Raw genomic sequence first — 14786 nt, 5'->3', positions numbered from 1 at the left:
GACAGGCAGCAGGCACAGCAGCTGGAACTGGGACGGGTGAGCAGGGAGAGGGGTGTCCACAGGGTTGGGACTGGAGCCTGGGGTGCTCCCTGCATTGAGACATCCCTCCCAGGGCTGGATGCCGAGGCTTCCCCTGGGCTTCAGCAGAAGTGGGATCAGTGTAACACGGACCGGCAGGATGGGCTGTGGGGAATATGGGGCAGAGCGGGATCGGGAGGGAGGTGGGAAGGGCTGGGAAGGGGACGATACTGTGCTGGTGTTGGGTCCCACCGCAGGGAAGGCACAGATTTGGGGTGCCGTGGGATCCAGGCGGGGGCAGCGTGAAGGGATGGGGATGCCCTGGTCAGGCAGATTGGCCACGAGGCCACCATGGCTCCCCCACCCCAGCCCTAACTGAAGGGACCAGATGACGCAGGAATGCCGGGGGGAGCTGGCAGCCGCCCGCCGTCCCCAGTGGCACCTCGGGGCTCACACAAAGCCCTTGTTCGGGTTCAGCCGAGCTGCCCCCCCCGCCGTGCCAGCCCCCCCAGCCCCGCCGGGCCGGGCACTGTAATCCCCGTGGGGAGAGCACATGGAATCAGACGGACAAGTTTTGATGTGAGGCAGCAGCTTAGGGTGGGCTCAGGTTTCCTTTGGGTTTTCTATATTTATCTCCGTGATTTAATGCCAGCGCCGGGGTTTAAATGGCACCAAGCAGTTGGCGCGGGGAGAGGGAGCAGCCGTCCCCGAGCCGCGCGCACGTCCCCGAGCCGCCCATGGAGCTCTTCGAGACCAACCCGTACTTCTTCCCGGAGCAGAGGTTTTACGATGGGGAAAACTTTCTGGGCTCCCGCTTGCAGGCCTACGAGCCCGCGGCGTTCCCCGAGCGCGCCGAGGCGGCCCTGTGCGCCGAGGGCAGGGTGGCTCTGGAGGACAAGGAGGCGCTGGCCGAGCACTGCCCCGGCCAGTGCCTGCCCTGGGCCTGCAAGGTGTGCAAGAGGAAATCGGTGTCCATGGACCGGCGGCGCGCGGCCACGCTGCGGGAGAAGCGGCGCCTCAAGAAGGTGAACGAGGCGTTCGAGGCTCTGAAGCGCAGCACCCTCCTGAACCCCAACCAGCGGCTGCCCAAGGTGGAGATCCTGCGCAGCGCCATCCAGTACATCGAGCGGCTGCAGAGCCTGCCTCAGCTCCCTCAACCAGCAGGAGCGGGACCAGCGGGACCTGCGATTCCGGCCCGCCGCGGCCCCGCCCGCCGTGAGTGTCCGTGGCTGTCCCCCGGTGCCCAGCCTGGGCTGGGAGCGGCGTGCGGGGGGTGGTGCCCCATGGGGTGATGCGGATGGGGGTGACGCTCCACGGGGTGATGCCGTTTCGGGGTCACACTCCGTGGGAGCAAGGCCGTATGGGAGTGATGCTCTATGGGGCAATGCCCTGTGGGGGTGACTTTCTATGGGACGATGCTCCACAGGGGATGCCATTTAGGGGTGATGCCTGATGTGGGCGGGGTCATTTCGGGGTGCCGTTCTATGGCAGTGATGCTCTATGGGGACAATGCCCTGTGGAGTTTATGCCCTATGGGGGTGACAGTCTGTGGAGTTGATGCCATATGGGAATGATGTTCTATGGGGGTGATGTCATTTTGGGGTGCCATTCTATGTGGGTGATGCTCTATGGGACGATGCCATTTCAGGGTGAAGCCCTTTGGGAGTGATGCCATAGGGGAGTGATTCTCTATGGGGACACTGCTCTACAGGGGTGATGCCCTGTGCGGGTAACCCCGAGCAGAGGCACTGCAGGAGCTCTGGGGCACTGGGTCCTGCTGGGGGGAACAGGACCCCAGCTCTGTCCCAGCTGCCGTCTCGGGACACTGGTGGCTGTGTGAGTGTGGCCTGCAGGGGGGCACGGAGACAATGGTCCAACCCTGCTGAGAGCTCACATCCCTGTGAGCTGTGTCCCTGTGAATGGGTGTATTGGGACTATGGTCCTGGGCTGGGGAGAGGTAGGAAAGGTGAAAATGGAGTAAATAACATAGAACTAAACTAAATGAAAATATAATATAATAAATATAATATAATAAATATAATATATATAATATAATGTAATATAATATAATATTTTAACGAATAAAATTAAATACTAAACACAAAAATGGAAATGAAAATATGAAATATAAAAATAAAATATAAAGCATAAAATATAAAATGAAATTAACACTCCCTGCTCACACTCAGGCAGAGGAAGGGACGAGAGGGGTGGCACAGGGACACCTCTGGTTTCTAGGACTGAAGTGGATGAGGACACGCAGTAGTCGTGTCCTGCTGCAACCCCCAGAGAGCCAGGACCTGTCACACCACAATGTTTTGGTTATTTAACCAAGTTTTTGAGAGGTATTTTCATCTGCCCCTGGTTCCTGTGGATGGCTGGGCGTGTGCTTCCCTGCTGCTCTGAGGTTTGGATCTGGGAATGCACAGAGAGCTGAAACTACAGCTACAGGTGCAGGGAGGAGTGGTCGATGCAGATGGGAGAGATAGATGTAGGTCTGTGTGTCTGTACAGGCATTGCTGGCATGGGTTCTATAGATACAGAGATCATACAGATAAACTGGAGATGAAATTGATATGGATATGATAGCTATGGAGACAGATAGAAATGATAGAGATTATATAAATGTATAGAGATAATCTAGATAGTGATAAAGATTATACAGACTGTCTATAGATTTATAATATATAAATGACATACAGGTATATCTATAGATAGATATGGATATATAGATCATGTAGGTATGGATGAGGTAGATACAGAAATAAGTAATGTAGGTATGGATATAAATACGACATGTAGATGTATGGAGATACAGATACAGATATAGATATATAGATACAGATAGAGATATAGATGTAGATATAGATGTAAATATAGATATAGATTATATAGATATAGATACAGATATAGATACAGATATAGATGACACAGATATAGATATAGATATAGATATATAGATACAGATATAGATATAGATGTAGATACAGATACAGATACAGATATGGATATAGATATAGGTATAGATATAGATATATAGATATATAGATATAGGTATAGAGATAGAGATAGAGATACGGAGGGACTTTTTCAGAGGCCCAGAAGAGGGAATCCCAGATCTCCTCCCATACTAAGGGATTTCAGGGCCAAACCAGCAGGTACCCAGGTAGTCCAATTTAATGCTGAATAAAGGAATGAAAAAGTATTTAGGCTCCATCCTACATATTTGCAGGACTTCCCAGTATCCACTTTAATGCCAGAATCCACTTGGATACCAGAATCCAATTTCCACTTCCCAGAATCCACTTGGATTTGCAAATGTGCCCAAAACTGTGCTGAGCTGTGCCTTTGTCACTTCTGTTCTGAGCTGCCCCTTGTCCCAGGTGTAGCCAGGGGTTCACATATTGATGCAAAAGCCAGTATTCTGGGGGAAAAAAGATCGTATCTGTAAGAATTTCCTGTTTTAATGGGCAATAAGTCCAAGTGCTAATTAATTATCCTGTGCTGCCATGAGCTTGAAGACCCAAAGTGCCATTTCTAGTCCACTACAAAGAGTTGGGTCCGTGGGGTTGCTCATATAAATCACATTTGGGCTGACACCCACTCCCAGATAAAGACACATGCCAAAAAAGTGAATTCTGGGATTTGCTGAGTAATGGTCTCATTTTTCATGCTGTCAGCTCTTTTCTCCAAAATAACCACTCAGCCCCAAATCCACAAATCAAACTGCCAAAAGCTTTTCCCAAAGCCCCTCCCCCCTGGGGACAGCCTGAGGCCATCCAGCCCTCGTGTCATTTTTTATGAGCCTGATTAGGTGATTCTCAGCAAAAAGCTGTTTTGCCCAAGGACGTTTGTTTGTCTCCAGCCCTTCCTCATAATCAGTGGGGAAAGAGACACCTTTTTATCTGCAGTGAGCGGGAGCCCCATTTCTCTGTGGCCAGTGTCCCAAAAAAAGGGAGGTTTTTCAGCCTTTATGGTTAAGGAAGCACCTGGCCCTGATGGGTCCTGGGGACCCCGTGTGCTGTTGGCTCCTCCAGGTGGGGAGGGACGTGCCCCCCTCCACAGGGGTGTCCTGCTGTGGGATGGGCCCCCCGGGGTGTTTTTGGGGTGGCTGGTGGGGTTCGGCCGTGCCAGAGGAGGTGACACACGGTTGCTCTGGGCTCCTGCAGGCAGCCAGCGAGTGCGGGTCCGGCAGCTCCTCCTGCAGCCCCGAGTGGAGCAGCCAGCTGGAGTTCGGCACCAACCCTGCAGGTAACGCTCTCCTCGCCACCCTGGGCATCCCACGGCCTCGCTGGGCTTGCAGGGAGTGGGAACAGCAGGGGCAGCGCAGCCCTGGAGCAGAGCATCACTGAGCCAGCCCTCCCCCGGGCAGGAGATGCTCGGAGCAAAGGACAGAAGGAAAATTGTCCTTCTCTGCCCGTTCTGCTGCTGCAGAGTGATGAGCTCAGAGATCCTCCAGCACCTCCTTGGTCAATGCTCAGCAATTCAGGCTTCTCCCAGCCCTGGTTTCACCAAAACACCAACCCGTGGGAGCTGAGAAATTGGGCTGCAGTAGCCTGGGGCCCTGGTGGCTTCATCCCCAGCAAGGGTTTCATCTGTTGCCATCCCTTGGCTTGCCTTTGCTGCTGTGTTGCTGGGCATGGCTGGGCATGGCTGGGCATGGCTGGGCATGGCTGGGCATCACTAGGTATGGCTGCCCCAGCCCCCCTTCCCTCCCCACACGCCCTTGGCAGCTGCTGATCTTTTTTCCCATGCTTGCCATTATCCCCACCCCTGCCAAATCCACCTGTTATTTTCCCCAGAAGGCAGAAACTTAAATCTCATTTTCCAGTGGAGATTAAAACATATAAAGGGCCCAAAAGTTCCCCTCCCTGTTGGTCTCTCATCCTTCCCCAGGGTGGGGGCTGACAGCAGGTCCCTAGGTCACGCTGGCCATGGGAGGGATCATGGGGTCACAGAATAGTAGAAAATAATCCACAAATTGTTACAGGTGGAAAAGATCATCAAGTCCAACCCTCAGCCATGTTCAGCACTAACGTACATCTCCCTGAGCAGGAGGAGCTCTCTCCAGCACACAGTCCCCATTCCCAGCAGCGTCCTCACCCCTTTGTCTCCCCAGATCACCTCCTGGCCGACGAGGCAGCCGAGGAGTGCAACCTGCACTCGCTGTCTTCCATCGTGGAGAGCATTGCCGTGGAGGACGTGGCCGTGACGTTCCCGGAGGAGCGGGGTCAAAACTGAGCTGCCACAAACCCCGGCGGCTCCTCGAGCTGGTAACGGGGTGGGAATGAGATGCCAGAAGGGTCCAGCCGCTGGAAATCACATCCACCCCTCCGGTGTCGTGGGCTGCACGGTGACACCACTCGGCTCCCTCCCCGCTCCCTGCGGAACGCTCCCGCTGGGCTGGAAGAACAGGCAGAGGTGGGATGGGGCTGCGGCTCCTGGAGGGGCTTCCCGGGGCCAGGCCCTGCTCCGCTGCCCGGCCGGGGACGGGCAGGTTTGGGGCCAATGTGTGTGCTGGGTTCGCTTTGCTGAGTTTTCCAGATGCTCCTTGACCAAGGTCTCTCCCTGGCCGGTGGCCGGTGCTGCCGGCCCGGAGCCCGCCTGTCTTTTCTACTGAACGCTGTGTGCAGTTGCCTTTTAGGGTTTTTTTAATTATTATTTTTGCTAACTTATTTGGATTCTTTTTTAAATAAAGGCATTCTTGTTTGGACAGCTTGGGTTTCTTTTACTGTTGTCCTGGCCTGTGTAGGTCTCCCCAGTTCCAAAATCCCCAAATCCAGGTTGAAGATTTTCGTATCAGTAAATCCAGCTGGACCTTGGAACAGTCTCTCAGCTGGGAACTGGATGTGCCACACTTCAGTCAGCCCTATACAGACCAGTGATTTCACTGGTGTTTAACTGGGGTTCAGCCCTGTGCCCCAAAGATCTTGAGGGAGCCAGAGATTAATGATATTTTTAATTTGGGCTCTAAAAAGAAGGCTCAAAGCCAGCACTGTTTTAAAATCCTGTTTATTGGAACACACATACATCCTTTCCTGACCCGATCCAGGGTTTGGAGTCCATGCAGTACCAATAATATGACGAAAGAAATAGGGCATTGATATAAAGGGCTCACTGACTCTTCAAATTAAAAAAATATTTAATACTGTATTAGGCAAATAATACACCGAAAAGACGTCGTGACTGTAGAGCCTCTCAGATATTGCACTTCCAGACAGCACATGATAAGTATAAGGTCATTCCAGCCATCAATAAATATCACATCAGAAATAGGGGCCACACAAGGCAAACGTGGCATGAGGAGACGAAGAGATCCTACCCTACGGGGAAGAAATGGGAAGAGTTAAGAGCCTCCTGGATTGACCCCTGCAGGAGGCAGGAGGGGAGAGCATCTCCTCTGCACCCGGAGGGGAAGGGTGGGCACGTCCCGGGGGCGGGGGGGCTCCCGTTGTCTCCCCGGGCACCCAAGGAGGGTCCCTTCTCCCCTGGGCGCTGGGCACCGTCCCCGTGAGCCGTGTGGGGCGGTCCCAGGCGCAGCCCCCTCAAACAGGGCACCTGACAGCACCAAAATCAGCACCTCGCCCGCCCGGCCCTGGGCAGACACCGCCCTCCTCACCCCGTGCTGGGCCCCCTTCATCCCACCCAGCACCAGCCCTGGCACTGCCCCGGCCCCCCCGGGGGCAGCTCCTTGCCCGGCCACCCTGGAGGGAGGATTTTCACGAGCCTGAATCTTCCTTGGCTTCAAGTCCTGTGGGCAGCAGCATTCCTGATGCCCAGGGCTCGGGCGAGTCAGTGCAGCCCCGTGGCGGCAGATTGGCAACACGAACCAGGCAGGAGAGAGGCTTCCAAACATCGCAGACACTTTGCAGGTGTCTGTGTTGCTCCCCAGATTGCACCACGCCAGGACAGCATCCGGAGCACATCCATGGCCCGGCCAGCACGGGGAGAAGTGGGGGACAGGCCACGGCAGGAGCCACGGGAGCCGGGGGAAGCGGGGGGTGCACGAGCAGGAGGGACAGATCCTGTCGGTCCACAGCAGTGACATTCTGTGGGTCTGGGCCGAGGAACAGGCACAGGCTGGGCTCTCGTCCTGGAAGGCAGCCAGCACGTGGCACACGGACATGGGGATTTGCTGAGGAGCAAAGTGGGAAAGGCCCTGTGAGGATGCTGGCTCAGCTCCACCAGTGCACCCATCGGCCAACAAACCCAGATGGAATCAACACTGGATCCTCCTGGCACAGGACAACCAGGGGCACAGCAGGATCCCAGGAGTGCTTGACTATCCTTCCCTCACACAAGTGGGACCCTCATGGGATGGCACCCTGGGGTCCCCAGTGGAGCTGTCTGTCCAAGCCTGGACAAACCACGCGTGGTGGGATGCTGAGCACCCCTCCTGCATCGTCTCTGTGAGCCCCAGGCAGCAGCAGCTCCCCCACCACTGAGGTCTCCCTGGCCCTCCATGGCCAGGCAAACCTTGGCAAGGGCAGCCCCCTGCCTGGGTGCTGCTGGGGCTCCTGCTCTGCCCCAGTCCCCAGGCAGCTCCAGGGCCTCGGTTCCCCTCGCGCTCACCCAGGGCCTGGCTCCGGTCTCGCTGACCCTCAGCACGAGTACGTCCGAACCGTGGAGGTCTCCAGCCTTGGGGACCCGGAGGCACCAACTGGAAGGGAACCAAAGAGCAAAGCAATTAGTGACTGCTCCAATTAGCCCCCAGCTTCCCCAAATCCTGTGTTTATTGAGCAGCATCTGTGCACTGCAGCCACGTGAAGATGAAGGTCAGAGGAAAAGCCACGTTTGGCCAGCTCGGATGCTCCTGAGGCTTCAAGGTATTTGGGAAATTGCCACTTGCCATCCCTGCTCCTGGGCAGTGAGCACCCTGCTCCCTGTCTGGGTGCGGTTCTGCCCCAGGTTTCACTGTCCTCAGCCAGGTGGGAACTGCACCTTCTGGGGACGGGTGGAAAAGGTCAAACAGAAGCTTGATCCAAACTGCTGGAAGGAAAGCTGGGACATTTGAGCAAAACTTGAGGCAGGAGAAGAGCTGGGCCTGAGGTTTGGAGTTGGAAGGTGAACGCACAGCTTTCTAATTCTCATTCTGAGCCTGCTGAAGCCAGCTTTGCTCCAGTGGGGATGCGGCAGCTGCCTTGGGACAGTGGGACCACGGTGCCGGGTCCAGGGGACAAACTGGGGTGACCTGGCTGGAGCTTCTGCCTCCCTACAGCTTTGGAAGTGACCAAGACACCTTGAAGAAAGGAGTTGTGTGGTGGGGGCAGATCCTGGGACATAAAACAGGACAGCCAGCAGCACAGGCAGCCAGTGTGTCCCAGCAGGTCCTGCCAGCCCTGGGAGAGCTCAGGCAAATGGAGCTGGTTAATACATCCCTTTGGGGTTTCCAGAAGGCAGAATGGACAAAACTGGCCCAGACTGGGCAGTCCCTGGGTGACATATCCCACCCCACACCCCAATCCTGGCCCCTCCCTTGTCCTCATAGTTCATAACCAAGAAATCACACACAGGTCTGAAAAAACCCTCCCAAAAAAACCATTTCCAGCAGGCCACAGCTCCAGGATCACATGGATTGAGCATCTTGGGTGACCAGCAAGCCTCTCTCATCTCCCTCTCCCTCTCTCCCTCTCTTCCTCTCTTCCTTCTCCTTCTCCTTCTCCTCCTCCTCCCTCTCCCCTTCTATCCCTCTCCTCTCCTGGTGGCACATCCTTCCCCACATTCCTTAAGACTGAGCAGGGGTGGGAGAGGACCCTCTGGAGAAGGGCTGACCCACCTTCCGGGGGCATTTTCTTGGCTGGAGCAGCTGGAGGGGGCAGTGGCACGAGGCTGGTGACACGGAAGCCGGCGGGCAGGGTCTCAGCAGAGCCGCTGAGGAGGTTGATGCTGTGCACGTCCCGCGGGCGGAAGCGCTTGCGCCAGGATGGCGTCCGACGGAAGGTCTTGTCATCACCCTGCGGGGACAGCACGGGCCCGGGCTCAGTGCCAGCAGCACCTTCTGCCCCTGGGAGACACCAGCTAACGAGGGCGGGCCTGTCCTTGGTGATCAGCTCTAGCAAAGTGTAGGATCAAACTGGCCCAAGGACATAGGACATCTCACTGGGATCCCATGGCATTGGCTCTATCCTTTCCAGCTCATCTCCCTCTCCTCCACAGCCTGCCTGCAAAGATGCCTTGGAGACATCAACATAAAAGTCCCAGTAAAGACTCCAAGGGATGCCGGGCTCATGGTAGAGGAGCTCCAGCCCTCAGAGCAGCTCCTCTGGACTCGCTGCAGCAGCTCCAGGTCCTTCTAATACTGGAACCCAGGGCTGGAGGCAGCTCTGCAGGTGGGGTCTCAGCTGAGCGGGGCACAGGGGCAGAATCCCCCCCTGCCCTGCTGCCCACGCTGGGGGCTCAGCCCAGCACACGGGGGGGTTCTGGGCTGCCAGAGCACGTGGCCGGGGCACGCTGAGCTTCTCAGCCACCAGCACCCCCACGTCCTTCCCCAGTCACATAGGACATGGAGAGGTTTGGCACTCACATCATCCAGCCTCCGGTCCGTGCCCAAGGCGAGCAGGTTGTTGAACTCCCTCTCCAGCACTTGTCGAGCCTGCAATTAACCAAAAAATTATGATCCCCCATCAGTGGGGAATGTGCATCCAGCCTGAACTCCCATGCTAGGAAAGCCTGAGTGCGACAGAAAGAGCCCCCAGGCCATAGGAGAGCTCTGCTTTGAAAGGCAGAGCTGGGTTCGTGACACTGGTGGGGTCACACCACAGCCATGTCCCACACTGGCCACTCTCCTCCAAAATCCCCCAAGGATGCTGGCTCCTACCTGGGTGTTCTGGGTGGGGATCTGCAGCACAAGGGCCAGGCTGTTGTGGTCAAAGTTCTCGTCGAGGGCCAGCAGGGCCCCGTGCACGCCGCTCTCCACCAGGTTGTTCCCGTACTCGCGCAGTCCGATGGACTGGATCCAGTGAATGACCTGGTCATTGGTCCACACCAACACATCTGCATGACAGCAAGGGCACAGCTCAGGGCCACCCCACACCCCACTCACGGCTCTGAGGAGATCTGGGCATGTCCTGAGGCCCTGTCCCTTTGCCACAGGCTGATCCTGGGACTCTCCTTCCCAAGCCAGCAGCAAAACCAGGAGCTCAAGTGCCAGGAACAGCTCCATTCAATTTACCGAGCTCAAAGCTGAAATAACAGGCAGAAAACAACTGTGAAAATTAATCCTAAGAAGCCACGGCTGCTGGTGTAATTAGGGGCATTATCAATAATGAGATGTAATCCAAGCAGCAACCAGATGTGCAGGGAATCTCAGGACAGCAATGAGGAAGGGGAGGCTGAGCAAGCTGGGGGTGTCCTGAGCAGTGAAATGGGCAGAGAAGATCATGGGATGCTCAGGCTGCATCTTTGCTTTCCCCTCCTCTCTCCTCATGCCTGCCTGGGGTCAGCTGATAAAGGCACTTGGAGCAGCACGGAGGTGCCTCTGGAGAACAGCCCTGTGGGCTGACAAATAACAGGTTAAAAATAAGGGATAGGAGAGACCAGCCCCGGGTATCTCCTGGGAGGTTTCTCTTCTCCTGTTCTGGAGCTGGATGGGGCGTGCTGACCTTTGATTTCGTGTTGGGTCTCCTCTCGCCTCCTCTCGAGCTCTTTGCGGTCGTAGTTGAGCCTCTTGAGGCACATGATGCCGTACTGGAGGCTGGTGCTGCAAGGACACGAGGGGACACGAGGGGTCACCCAGCCCTCCAGGACACGTGGCTGGGAGGGACCTGGGTAGGAACACCCCTCTCTGCATGTTCCCCACACACCCAAAAGGTGCTTCAGGCCAGGGGTGGGTTGGGACAGGCACAACCCAAAGCGGGAAAATGGGGAATGTCCCTCCCTTCCACGGCAATTCCCCGCTCCATCAGTTTGAGCCTGTTCCAGCTGCCTGCGAGTGCACGGATCCCAACGATCCTCACACTTGGTGGCCGGAGAGGGAAGGGGGGACCAGCCCATGGGGGCTGCTCCAGGCTGAAGGGCTCACCCCTGGAGGTGACCCTGGCAGGCCCATGGGTCAGGGTGGGCAGTGGAAGCCCATGGCAGGGTTGGATCCCGGCGCTGGAGCCATGGCTGGGATGGCACAAGCCTTCTCCCACTGGGCTGCTGGCAGACAGCAGTGGAGAACCAGGCAGGATGAGCCTGAAGTTTTGCCCGTGGTTTGCTTCACAGTCAGGCAAAGGCCTGCTCCTCTGCAGTTCTGCAGCAGGGAGTGAGGTGAAGGAGAACTTCTGCCCAGAAGAGCTGCCCCAGCCCAGGGCTGTGAGTCCAGCCTGGAAGAGCCACCCAGGGCTGCCCAAGACTGGAGAATCCATCAAATCCCCCCCTCCTCTGCTCCACGTGCACGCTGGGGAGCTCTGGGGGCTGGACTCACCGGTGGAAGCTGTCCACCATCTTCAGGTGCACCCGCAGGTCCTTCTTGGTGAGGTGGTCCAGCATGCGCGCGTCCACCAGGCACTCCATGAAGTAGCTGCGGTACTGGGGCAGACCCAGGCTGGGAAGCCACTCGTTCCCAATCCACTCATGGTTCATGTCCCCATAGGCCAATGTCTGCAGAGAAGCACATGGAGAAGCTGGGGAGAACCCAGGGCTTGGTGGAGCTGCAGGATGCCAGGAGATCGGTGACAGCCTGGGAGGGTCACTGTCCTGAGGCCAAGCCCAGGCCAGAGGAGTGAGCCCTGGGTGGTACTGAAGGAGCTGGAGGGAACAGTCCTGCTGGCCATGGTCTGTGTCCTACTCATGTCCCCGCAGGAGACAAAGCAGTAGCCAAAAATAAGGGCAAGGGATAACTGGACTTTATGAGCAGCTGCCTCTGGAAAAAGCACATTCATTGAAAGATGAAACAACTGAGAAATAGGTTCCAGTGCATCCCCAACTGATTTTTAAGAATCTCTATTTTAAGAATCTCTATTTTATGACTTCAAAACAAAAAAAAAAGGTCAGTTTTGGGAAAAAAACCCACCCATTCACTTCCACTGCAAAGTGATTTTGGGTCTGAAAATGAATTAAAATCCACCAGAAGGAAAGTAAAGCTTTTGAGAGGGATAAAACCAGAAGAGATGGATCCAAGCAGGACTCTTTCCTCCCACCTTTTTGGTTCATAAAAATGATCAGTATGGATTTGGGGCTACAAAATAGGTGAAAAGTAAATGTCTATGCAGCTGGAATCCTGCTCCCATGCAGGGTGGTCACACCACTGGGGGGTTCTCAACACAGGCTCTGGATCCCACAGAGCAGGTCCCAGGAAAAGCCACTGCCTGGAGCAGAGAGGGGCCCAGGAGGACACCCTGTATGTGAGACATGGCCCAGAGGAGCAGCCACGGGGTGCACGTAAAGCCTCCAAGGCCTCGGTGAACATCAAAGCCCCAAAAATCCCCTGGGATGTCCAGCCCCGCACTGCCCACCCCATGCACCGCCCACCCCATGCCACAGGGGTGGCCCGGGGACCTCACCTGTGCCCAGCTGCCTTCCTCTGTGTCCTAAGTGTGACACGCAGCATGTCAACAGAAAGGACAGTGAAGTCAGTACCTGCTGGCCCTGAGCACGGGACCCCTCAACATGGAGGGACACAGAGGGGACACAGCTCGCTCTTACGGCTTGGGGACCTCAGCCTTGTCCCCAGGGTGCTGGGGACACCCTGACCCCGCTGGGCCTGGCTCCCACCCCATCTCTGACCAAGAATACAGGGAGGAGGAGGAGGAGGAGGAGGAGGAGAAGGAGAAGGAGAAGGAGAAGGAGAAGGAGAAGGAGAAGGAGAAGGAGAAGGAGAAGGAGGAGGAGGAGGAGGAGGAGGAGGAGGAGGAGGAGGAGAAGGAGAAGGAGAAGGAGAAGGAGAAGGAGAAGGAGAAGGAGGAGAAGGAGAAGGAGAAGGAGAAGGAGAAGGAGAAGGAGAAGGAGAAGGAGAAGGAGAAGGAGAAGGAGAAGGAGAAGGAGAAGGAGAAGGAGAAGAGGAGGAGGAGGAGGAGGAAGAGGAGGAGGATAGAGAATGAGGCTTGGGCTGGAGATGGCACCGACCCTGGGGATTGTTCATCTTCCCTGGGAAACACAGAAAGAGTTCTCGGGTTCCCCCAGGTCAGATGGATGAAAGAGAATTAAGCTTCAGTTCACGTGTCACAACCCCCAGGGGGCTGCCCAAGCCAATTTGCTGATTTTGTGGCTATTTCCTCCTTTGCCAACCTGTGCTGGTTTTCCTCAGTCTCACAGAACCTGCCAAGGGACAGTGGCACATCCCTGCCACTCAACTCAATAAAATGCCTATTTCAGAGAACCCCAAACTTGTTTGGATTGGAAGGGACCTTAGAGCTCATCCCATTCCACCCCTGCCATGGGCAGGGACACCTTCTGCTAGCCCAGGGTGCTCTAACTTGGCTTTGGACACACAATTCCCACACAAATCCAAAATGCTGCCCTGCTCTGAAACACAGATGGGGTGATCAGGTTGCAGAGAAGGGAGTGGCTCCCTCTCTCCAAAGGGGCCAGAGCTTTTGGGAGCATGGACACATCCCTGCAAGGGACCCCAAGCTGTCAGCCAGCGGCAGGGACAGATGGTGGGGACAATGTTTGGGTGTGCTGAGGTCAGTGGGGGATTAGGCCGTGACTTGGGTGCAGAATGACTCGGGGATCTCACGTGTCTGGAGATCACTCCTGGGTTTTGTCTTTAACTCCCAAACAACAGCCAGGCTGCTCTGGAAACACAGTGAAATCCACAAGGGAAAATAAATCTGATGGGGTTTAAGCTACTTTCAGAAATTGCTGGACATTAAAGGTTGAAAGAGGGTTTCTAAAGAGCTGCAGGGTGCTGGCCAAGAGCTGACATGTGAGGGATGCCCTTCCCTCTAGGTTAACACGCCTGCAGCTGCTCGGACCCTGACACCCAGGGGCTGCCTCCAGCACCCCGGGGCCTGCCCAGCCTCACCGTCTTGGTGGAAGTTGCCATGGTCTCCATCTCCTCATGGGTGACCCAGACGTTTCCAGAGGACTGCAGGGAAAAGAGCAGAGGGGTCAGAGCAAACCACCACAGAAACATGGCCTTGGTTCACAACCACCACGGAGTCATGGAATCGCAGAATTGTGAAGGTTGGAAAAGACCTTTAATATCATCAAGTCCAACCCTCAACCCAGCACCACCACTGTGTTCAGCACTAAACCACATCCTCAAGTGCCACATCCACTCATTTTCTGAACACTTCCATGGATGGTGACTCCACCACTGCCCTGGGTGGCTGTGCCAGGGCCTGACCACCCTTTCCATAAAGAAATTTTCCCCAAGATCCAACCTGAACCTCCCCTGGCCCAGCCTGAGGCCGCTCCCTCTCCTCCTGGCCCTGTTCCCTGCGAGCAGAGCCCGACCCCCCCGGCTGCCCCCTCCTGTCAGGGACTTGTGCAGAGACACAAGGTCCCCCCTGAGCCTCCTTTGCTCCAGCCTGAGCCCCTTTCCCAGCTCCCTCAGCCACTCCTGGGGCTCCAGACCCTTCCCCAGCTCTGTTCCCTGCCCTGGACACGCTCCAGCCCCTCAATGTCTCTTTGTCATGAGGTGCCCAGAGCTGTCCCCAGGATTCCAGGTGTGACCCCAGCAGTGCCAGCACAGGGGACGGGGACTGCCCTGGGCCTGCTGCCACCACAGTGCTGGGACAGGCCAGGTGCCCTTGGCCTTTCTGCCCACCTGAGCACACCTGGGCTCATCTGGGCTCACCTGGGCTCATGTCCAGCCTCTGTCAGCACCAACCACGCTGGAA

General features: G+C 56.1%; 2 protein-coding genes across 2 annotated transcripts in view; one reads left to right on the top strand and one right to left on the bottom strand.

The window, feature by feature from the left end:
* The first annotated feature begins 266 nt into the window (after nt 1–266).
* Nucleotides 267–5691, top strand: MYOG (myogenin). The gene is given in 4 exon segments (XM_039565376.1): nt 267–1160; nt 1162–1233; nt 4188–4269; nt 5138–5691. Coding segments are annotated over 4 exon segments (753 nt in total). The 5' UTR covers nt 267–683; the 3' UTR covers nt 5260–5691.
* Nucleotides 5692–6014: 323 nt separating this feature from the next.
* The window catches only part of PPFIA4 (PTPRF interacting protein alpha 4), a 60401-nt gene continuing 51629 nt past the window's right edge, over nt 6015–14786 (bottom strand). The window contains 9 exon segments of the mRNA XM_039565306.1: nt 6015–7153; nt 7591–7678; nt 8795–8972; nt 9542–9610; nt 9836–10011; nt 10620–10717; nt 11426–11601; nt 12504–12530; nt 13967–14029. Coding sequence (XP_039421240.1) covers nt 7620–7678; nt 8795–8972; nt 9542–9610; nt 9836–10011; nt 10620–10717; nt 11426–11601; nt 12504–12530; nt 13967–14029 — 846 coding nt within the window. The 3' untranslated portion in view covers nt 6015–7153; nt 7591–7619.

Source organism: Corvus cornix, chromosome 26, assembly GCF_000738735.6.
Source record: "Corvus cornix cornix isolate S_Up_H32 chromosome 26, ASM73873v5, whole genome shotgun sequence".
Classification (NCBI taxonomy): domain Eukaryota; kingdom Metazoa; phylum Chordata; class Aves; order Passeriformes; family Corvidae; genus Corvus; species Corvus cornix.
Note: the sequence above shows the minus strand (reverse complement) of the source record. Positions and strands in the feature narration are given on the sequence as shown.